The sequence below is a fragment of the Pinus tabuliformis genome, chromosome 3_2, assembly GCF_031772625.1.
Source record: "Pinus tabuliformis cultivar Carrire ecotype Pingquan chromosome 3_2, CPIR1, whole genome shotgun sequence".
Classification (NCBI taxonomy): domain Eukaryota; kingdom Viridiplantae; phylum Streptophyta; class Pinopsida; order Pinales; family Pinaceae; genus Pinus; species Pinus tabuliformis.
In genome coordinates, this window is record NC_142302.1 from 1,237,931,391 (window position 1) to 1,237,941,226 (window position 9,836).

A 9,836-nucleotide genomic window follows, 5' to 3' on the forward strand; every position below is an offset into this window, starting at 1 on the left:
TAGTGGCTTGATGAATGACCTCCTGGATCTCTCGCAATTTGCTCCAGAACAATTAGGGCAAAAGTGGGTGAAAAGTTTTTCACAACAAGGTAAAATGGTAAATGGTAAAAAATATTTACTTTTCCCTCCTTTTATTCAGTTCTTCATCAAATATTAGGGTTTTTAAGTATTTTGACCTATTTTTCCTCGATAATTGGATAATGCACGTTACCCTTTTGTGCAACAACAAGTGATGGATGTTCGACGATGGTGCCAAGTCATGTTTGAGCTCTTTTATCGACTCATAAAACTCGAATGAAAATATTGCCGAGTATTTTTCCCTTTTGACTCGTAAAAGAGAATAAAATGGGGGGTCCGCTTTCAAGCTCTTTTCTGACCCTTTAAGCACGAAAATATTGTCGAGCTCTTATTGTTTTGAACTCATTAACGGATGCAAAATTTTGTGAGCCTAGTATACGTTTACCCCTTTTTTAGGCTGGGATGCACTATTTATGAAAAAGGTACTCCTTGACTGAAATGGTCAAGCGATCCTCTTAAGTATCATTTTCTACCTCTTCGGGCTCAAGAGACACAAATGTATGAAAAGGGACCATGTGGAGTTTTCTTTTCTGTGTCTTTTTCAAAATCTCTAAACATGAAAAGGATACCGAGTTGCACCTTTGTCGGACTCGTTAAAATATTAAATGACAATGGATTCGTCACCATGACGAACTTGAGCTTCTCCTTCCTAGGGCTCATTAAACTTACTAGGTCAGATTTGTCCAAAGGATGAACTTACAATGCAAGCATATGCTATCCCCTTCAAGCTTGCAATTTAAAAATAATTGGGGTACCTGCCATAAATGGTGGGGGGAAATTTGGAAATCCAATCAGTTGTGTTGGTAGCTCATCCTTGAACATGACACTTTCTGCTTCGTGTCAGGTTGGGATATCCTCCTTTTCATCGTTGACCTTCCTGGGTTTGGCCCTTTATTTTTGCTTTCCATTTGATCTCTGCCACATCATCATGACCAATGATCCTATGGATCCAAAAGCTGCCAAACTTCTAGTCGTGTCGCCGATATGTTCAACAGTTGTCCTTCTACAGTTACACTTAACCCTGATTCTCTGTATCATCCAAACTCATTTTTCATCCCTTTGTCTCATGTTGATGATGTGGGATACATTATGGCCCTCATTTGACATGGTCGCTTCCTATCAACTTCAGCTCATTATCCGGGAAGTTGACTGAGAGACTCCCTTCCAGTACCTTAGAGCTTGCATTCCCTAATGGAAAGTTCTTCACACTCGACGACAAGTTCACATCATTGGCTTTCGATTGAGTCATTTCAAGAGTGTTTGACTACAGTTCCTTTATTCACATTCCATGAACTGTGCTGATAGTACCTTGAGGACCATTGTCATTATTGGTGGTTTCTCTCATGCTTGTTAACATTTTAGATCATCAGATGGTAACCAAGTGATTTTATAGCATGTTTGACATCAACACATCTATTCACATGTTAGAATCTGTACTTTGATCGAGTCATGTTGGAACACAAGACCCTGGGCTCAGATTACAAAAGTCCAGGTTGCAAGTCGATGTGACATGATTATGTTTATATACATGTCTCTCTTAGATGGATGGCTACGACCATACCATGAGTTGTCATATGTGATCCTTCTCATTATTGGATGGTTGCGACCATACCTTGGTTTCAATATGATCCTCTTTATCGGATGGCTGCGCCCATGCCTGGATCTATTTACATGATCATTCTCTGGATGGTTGTGTCCATACCACCATTCATGTATCATTTGAGAGAGGTTTCAGCTATGTATATGTATCTGTACTTGCTTGCAAGTTTTTTGACTACATACTCCAATTCCCCACACTGATTCATAAAGCATTTCATCCCTCACTCTAGTTTAGCCTTCACGCTTTAGGGGTCATCTGTTACACAAAATGTTGTCACTGTCCCTATACTCTCCAGTTGATTATCCTAGAGGACCTCTACAGTGGACGCTACATGCTTCCCCTTCATGAAGAAACTCCCATTGTGTCCCTATTCATGAGCAGAACAATTCCCTTTTGCATCATTTCCCAAAAATCTTCTGTTTTTCCCAGTTTACAAGACCAATGCTAATGACCAGTGTCCTCCTTGCACCGATATGTAGGGATTAACACTATCCCTAGAGCTGACCGGAGTGACTGAGCCTTGTTCCATTCACGTCGATCTTGTTTTGGAAATTTTTCTAAATAAGGAGCCAAAGCTTCCAGCACTAGAAGCTTCGTAACATAAGTCTGGTAAATGGTTGGGCCGAATGGAGTCGAGGATGTTAGTTTGGGCTCCTTTCCCCTATTAGGATGGAACTACCTCAAGAGATAAGACCTTCTCCCATGAGAAGAGGAACCATCTCCCATCCATTCATGCTATATAAACCTCCCTTTTTCCCAAGCAAAAGCTAGTGTTAATGTTGGTGTGCTAGTGCTAATTAAGTTTGGAGTAATCAACAAGTTATTCATAGTTGCAGCTCTCTAGTTGTGTGTGATGGAGAAGTGTGAATTTGGTTTACTGTGAAGACTAAAGGGAAGAGCCTTAAAACTATCATTGTTGAGGCCATCATGGAATGCTAATGGAAGTGTGTGGGAACCTGGTTTTGTCGGAGGAGAACAAAAATGTCAAGACAACGGTTGTAATCTCTTCTTGATTTAATATATATGCAACTATCGATTGATTTCCTACATAATGTGTCATCTCACATGTTTATGGCTTAATTCTTTTTGATTTGTTAAGTAGGTTGAATTACAATTTGTCTATTATCACGTTTGTTATTTGCTATTGTTTACTTGTTTCAGGTGTTCAAAGAAGGAATCAAGAGATAGCTGGAGTGAGCAAGCAAGTTCATAACCAAACAGGATAAGCGTACTAGGAGGTAGGCCCTATTAATTGGTTCTAACCTAAGGAAATATTCCATATAATGCCTTGGTTGTGGCTAGACCCGCTATCGAGCTAGAGAAATTGTTTGTGTTCGCACTTAGAATTTTACTTCACCACAATGCTATGTTGCTGAGTGATGGGTGTGCTCTCAGTGTACCATGTCTTCACCTCCACATGGAAAAGTGCACGGGGTCTTCAATGGTCTTGGTATTTTCTTGATGGTTTAGAAACATGTATCCCTTTCGCTTGTTGCTCCATGTGCTTGGTAACTTCGTTCAACAAGAGCAAGTCTTCTAGCATGCACTCCTTCATCTTGTTCATTGTTGCACCATGTTTCATTAATGTACCTATTCCTGTAATCACTCATGATGAGATGACATCAAATCAAGAAATCTCCTTGTCTAGCATGATGCATTATTTTCTGTTTCGGGTGCAGGTGACCAGAAGAGTGGACAAGGAACTCGAACTGCACAGAGCACAACTATAGCCGGTATGAGAGGCTTCGGAGTACTTTCGGGAAAAACTACATAAATATCACCGGGAGGCATATTTGCAAAATCTAGAATAGTAGTGATAGCCACAAGGTAGAACCTAGCTAGGCAGAACTGCGTAATTCCTAGGAGGAAGATATTTAGCGTTTCAGGAGGAATTGTTGGGCAATTCTGTGCAGTTTTTAGGATGAGGACTAGGCAGGTCATCTGGGGGTCCATCTAGGAATCTACATAGTTTCTTCGAGGGAGATAGAGCAGGTAGTAGGAGGCACTGGAGGACATTTATGTGCAGTTTTTTGGAACAAGGCTGGATCGGGATGTGGGAAGCTGCTGGTCCTAACTGTGCATTTCTGAGAGACAGTGTCAGATAGGAAGATGTTGTGCAGTTTCTAGGATGAGTACATAGTAGGGTAGTAGGGAGAGTGCCAGTAAAGAATGCATAATTTTCAAAGGGAGAGTAGGGTCAGCCAGTAGGGAGGCCTACCAGTCAAATTTTCACAATTCCTTGGAACAGTGCATTGGCAGGAAATAAAGGCTTGACTCACATGACTGCGTAGTTTCTGCAGACACTATAGGGAAGGAAACTAGGCAAATTCTGTGCAGTTTCTACAGATAGTGTAGGGAAGGTAGCTAGGAAACTTCTACGCAATTTTGGGGAGCAGTGAAGCCCCAGGTCATAGTGTAGTTTAGGATTTCTGGTAGACTAGAGGGAGGCTTGATGAGTAATCTTGTGGGAAGCGCATATTGGGTCAGACTTGGGGACAAATTCTGCGCAATTCTGGGAAACAGTAAGCCTGCTCACTTTCAATATTCCGTAGTGCAGGCTACCTTGGAGGATAGCCTCAAGCTCTACATAGTTTTGGGTAGCGGAGCAGGGTCACTAAGAGCTAAGACTCTGCAGTGTAGCTCAGTCAGGGTCCGGTTGAAGGAGGGTTTTCCCATTGAAATATTTTCAGGAAAAATGGCTAAGTGTGGGAGCAAGTGAACTTGTGCATACATGAAATTATGATCACACACTTAGCATGACTCAATGACAAGACACCACAAACCAACAAGACAAATATGTGCTCAGTGAGACTGACTTAAAGGTTAAGAGTGACAAGTGTGACACTTGAGATAGATCTTCGAATGACCGTGACGACACTTGCATGATGACACTTGCAACTTTATGTGTGAGTTCGACTGATGTTCACATAGGGAAAACAACTCATGCACACAAAGAAAAACCTTCAAAATGGCTAGAACAAGATCGCAAGCATCACATAGCAATCAACATGCTAAAATATGACAAGTTGTCAATCAAGTAAAAGGGAGTAAAGACTCGACAAGAGATCATGGAATGAGCTCGAGTGTTTACAACCATCAAGGGAGAAACCAAGGAAGGCTCTGAAATTTGGATGCATGCCAAAATTTTGGAGGGTGTTATAGCCGCTACAATAGGATGGTTTCCAAGTTTGAATAAGAAAAGAAAATTGGCATAAAAATACTAAAATTAGCCTGAATACTGATTCACCCCCCCGAGTATTATCTTTGTTTCCAACAGTTCTCAGAAATATTTTCATGTTTAGGGAGTCTGAAAAAATTCAAAGAGGACTCTAGGGGGGTTCCTTTTTTGTAGGTTTACAGAGCCTGAAAAAGTGATAAAAGTATGCTCCTTGGTAAAAATGACTTGTTTTTTTTTTGCTAGTGTAAGAGATGATCCTTTCATTAATTCAAAACTGATTTACATATTTTACACACCCCCACAAACAGAGTGGGCCCCAAACCATGGTGAAGCCAACCAATGGTACGGAGAAAAAAAAAAACCAAAACCAAAGGATTACAAACTCGGGAAAAGAGCCACCTAAAGTGCTCAGTTAAAATTAAACCGACCCAGTGCTCATAACAGAAATCTAAAAAAGCAAAACTTTAAAATAACCTGATGGTCCGCCCTAAACACCAAGGCCCCACAAACAAGCCCGATGAAAAGCGACCGTAGATCTTAATCGGAAGATCCAACGATGGAGATGGATATCACTGAACCGTAAATGCCACCATTTAATGTGCAATCACGGCGGTTTTTCAAACTATCCTATTGCCATGCGTCCATCAATGATTGTGATCGCTGCGAAAAGGAAGATACCGCTTACCACTCGCGGGGCTTGCGAAAACCACCTGGGAAACTGGAAACTAGAAAGTCGGGGGCATCAAGAGGCCTCTGCTCCCATCCACACGCCAAACCAGATTGCCGGAGATAATGTGAGAAGAGGCCTTGGTTGGTCTGTCTGAAACCCTTAGAGAAGAGCTACCCACTTTGTCGTCACAGAGGCTTTGAGTGAACTTGCTTCTGCGACCAATAGACCGCCAAAGCATGCTAAACCCTGTAAAACTTAGAGAGTCCACTTCTCTACTCATGCCGCTTCTGGGTTGTTAGTATTACCTTCCAGGGTCCTGTTTCTGAACATCAACCTATCTTCTTCGGCTTGATCATGGCATTTCGCCTTAAGAACCAGACCAGTTAGCTCTTGCCAGTTTGTTGCAAACTTTTCCTCTGCGCAATTCACTCCTTGATTGGCCAGGAGGTCTGCCAGCTTGTTGGCTGTCCTTCGAACATGTTTGAAGGTGATGGTATGGAGGCCTTGAAGGTGGTTGTGGATCCTTTGAAAGATCTGATTGAGCCTCCAGTTCATAGAGACCTTTTCCAGAGTAGTACCCCAGCTGATCTTCTTGATTGATTTTATGATTAACTCAGAATCTGCTTCAATAATCACATTGTGTTGATTATCTAGAAGCAAGTATTCTAAGCAATGTTCCATAGCCATAATTTCTACCACATTGTTGGTGGCTTTTCCAAGATGGCCATGGAAAATAAACAAGATATTCCCTTTTTCATCCCTTAGAACTCTGCCATGACCCGTAGAACCTGGGTTTCCCTTTGAGGCTCCGTCAATGTTGAACTTTAAAAATCCTTTGGGAGGAGGTTGCCAAAATTCAAGCTCTAAGTCTTTGAAAATATTCTTCCCTCCCAGGCTTTGAGGAATCAACCTTTGTAGTCCAAGCTAGTAGAGAATCCTCCACTTAGAAGCCGAGGGAGGATTCACAGGAAAATTCTAGACAATGCAGCTTACAGTCTCCTGTAGTTGTTTTAGGATATGATTATGAAGGTATAGGGGTGGTTTTTTTTCCTCCTTGAATATCATATTATTCCTTTCTTTCCAAGTGTTCCAGATTATGAAGCCTAGCGTTAGAGCCTAGGCAATGCTAAGAACTTAGTTATTTGTGAAATTTCTTCTCCAATTGTTCAGGGTGTTGGTGATGCTTCCAAGGTCTCTGTCCAACTGCTAGAATATGGAGGCAAAAGAATCCCACAGCTTGGAGGGAAAGGAGCAGTTGTTGAGAATATGCTCCATTGTTTCCTCTTGCATTTCACAAAGCTGGCACCTGGAGGGCCCCAGAATACCTCTTTTCCTAATATTGTCCCAAGTCAAAATTTTCCTGTGTTGCACCAGCCATGTGAAGAGTTTAATTTTCATCCACCCTTGTTGTCTCCAAAGTCTTTGCCAAGCTTTATCCGGAGCCTGGGAAGCCAAACCAAGGAGAATTGTTTTTGCCTCCTTAAGATTGTAGGCACCCTCATTGTTATTGCCCCATCTTAGCTGGTCATTCCCTTCAGAAGCTAAAATTTTCCTTCTATCTAACTCTTGCATTATTACATCAGCTTTGTCTTTTAAGGGGTTGTCATCTCTAAGATCTAAATTCCTCCATTGTCTCCACTTTCCTACATTGTTGGTTCGATCCCAAAAATCCTTAACTTTGATTAATCCTTTAGTGTCTGTCTCTGCCTTCAGTTCCTTTAATTCTTCTTTTAATAGAATGGGTTCCTGTTGCCATCTGTCCTCCCAAAACAGAGCTAAGTTTCCCTCTCTAATTTCCCAGAAGCCATTCTGTTGAACTAGAAATCTATTGTCCCAGGCCTTGTTCCAAATGTGTGATCCCTTGATATTACCATTCATTCTTATATGATCCTCACTAGGCTATGAACTGGCATATTTTTGTTTCCAGATTGTAGCCCATTGAGCCTTTGGTTCTTTCAGCCAGTGCCACCATAATTTAGCCCCTAAAGCTTTGCTTAGAATTTCAGGATCATCTAATCCTAGTCCTCCATAATTTATGGGTTTGCAGATTTTTTCCCAAGCTACCAAGGCCCATTTATTCTTTGCTTCCCCCATTCCCCAGAGGAAGTTTCTTTGAATGCTTCTGATAAGATGCAGAACTCCTTTGGGAGCTGGGAGAACCGAAAGCATAAAAGTTGGGATTGCTTGTAGAACAGCCTTTGTAAGAACTAGTTTGCCTGCCAGGTTAAGGATCTAAACGTCCATTTTCTGATTTTGTCTTGCAATTTGTTAATAATTGGCTCCCAGATGCTTTTGTGTAGTGGCTTAGAAGTAATGGGTATCCCCAAATATTTTGAGGGAAGAGAATCTCTTTGAAAGCCTAGAATTTTGGCAATGTTCTTTTGAATGGCAATATTAGTATTAAAGAAAAAGATCTTGGATTTGGTGATATTAACTTCCATACCTGAAGCCTTAGCAAATTCATTTAGAATCTGTTTGAATTCATGAGCTTCTTTGATTGTGGGGATTCCTTGCAGCATCGTGTCATCCATAAACTGTTGATGCATCCACGCCTGGCCCCTATCAGTAAGTTGGAGACCTTTGATCTTTCCAACTTATTTGGCATGATTGATAGATCATCCCAGTCCTTCCATCATAAGGATGAAAAGGAAGGGAGAGAGTGGGTCCCCCTGTCTGAGGCCTCTTGAGGGAAGAAATGTTTCAGAGGGAGAGCCATTGACCAGAATAGAGAAACTTGAGGAAGTAACCAGGGCCATGATCCATCTTACCCAGTTGTGATCAAACCCAAAGGCAATAAGCATTTTCCTGATATAGTTCCAACTTAGTTTATCATAGGCTTTAGCAATGTCCAATTGCATGATCATACCAGCCTTTCAGTTGATAGTTAGAGAATGAACCATCTCATGAGTTTGAATAATATTGTTGAGAATTTTCCTTCCTTCCACATAACCAGCTTGTTCCACAGAAACCAGAGATGGAAGGAGAGGTTTTAGTCTATTGGCCACCACTTTTGATATTATCTTGTAGGCCACATTACATAAAGCTATTGGTCTAAACTTGTCTAGAGTCTAAGCAGTCTCCTGCTTGGGGATAAGACCATTGAGAGAAGTGTTCAGAGCTTTCAGAATAGTTTTGTTCATCCTGGAATCTTTTACCACATTTAAAATATCCTTTTTAACAATGCTCCAGCAGGCTTTGAAGAAATCAACATTGAAACCATCTGGGCCCGGTGCTTTACCATTTTTCATCTCTTTGAGCACCTCGCTGACTTCCTCTTCGGTTACTGGCTTGTTGAGGTTGAAGTTGTCCTCATTGGACACCAACCTAGGAATTTGTCTTGTGACGTTTTTGATGGAGTTCTCTCTGTTATAACAAGTTTCTTTGGCAATGCCTTGAAAGTGCTTGAATAGAGATTTTTCAATTTCAGCATGATGGTTGTGAAGAATACCTCTCTCATCCTTTATCACTAAAATTCTTTTATGAACTCTGTTTGCCATTGTGGATCTATGGAAGAAGCTAGTATTTCTTTCTCCCTCTTTGAGCCATTGAAACCTCGATATTTGCCTCCAAAATATTTCCTCTTGTTTGCACAATTCCTCCCATTCTTGATGGTATTTGGTGACCTGCTCATTCTTGATTTTGTCAAAGCCATCTGATATAAGGGCTTCGTTGAGTTCCTGCATTTTTCCTTCTACTGCCTTTTTGGCTGCAAAAATGTTGCCATGCTCCTTCTTGTTCCATTCCTTGAGCTTAAGCTTAATGTGTTTTAGTCTTTTTTGAAGAAGGAACATATTGGTGCCTTGGATATGCAAATCTTCTTCCCACCATTTAGCAATATTGCTATTGAAATCTGGATGAGAGAGCTAGATGTTTTTAAAGCGAAAAGGTTTATTTCTTGGAGTACCAATACTCTGCACCTCTAGATAAATCGGCCAGTGTTCAGATCCTCCAAAGGGTAGGATTCTTGCTGAGATTTCCTTATTATTGAGCATAATATCCTCAGATATCATGAATCTGTCCAGTTTTGAAGCCACCTGAGACTCTCCTCCTCTTTTTTTGTTCCAAGTAAAAATTCCATTATTGGTTGTAATTTCCACTAACTTCATGATGTCTGTGAAAGACTGAAACCTCAGAGAGTCTTGACTTTGAATTATAGTTCCACCTTTTTTCTCTGAAAGTGATTTAATCATATTAAAATCTCCTCCCAGCATCCAAGGCTTACTTGCATGTCTATCCCTTAGCTCTTTTAAGGAATCAAGAAACTTTTGTTTTCCTTCCAATCTTTGGGTTCCATACACATTGATGATTAG

At 41.0% G+C, this 9,836-nt stretch overlaps 1 protein-coding gene across 1 annotated transcript; it reads right to left on the reverse strand.

Annotated features, from left to right (window-relative positions):
* Nucleotides 1-8,594: 8,594 nt before the first annotated feature.
* LOC149185218 (uncharacterized) lies at nucleotides 8,595-9,317 on the reverse strand. Its single transcript, XM_089415589.1, has one exon. The coding sequence runs from the start codon at nucleotides 9,315-9,317 to the stop codon at nucleotides 8,595-8,597; it is 723 nt and encodes a 240-aa protein (XP_089271715.1).
* Nucleotides 9,318-9,836: the final 519 nt, after the last annotated feature.

Bases quoted from the DNA above. Each gene is read 5' to 3' on its own strand.
- LOC149185218 (XM_089415589.1), bottom strand. From the start codon at position 9,317: ATGTTCCTTCTTCAAAAAAGACTAAAACACATTAAGCTTAAGCTCAAG.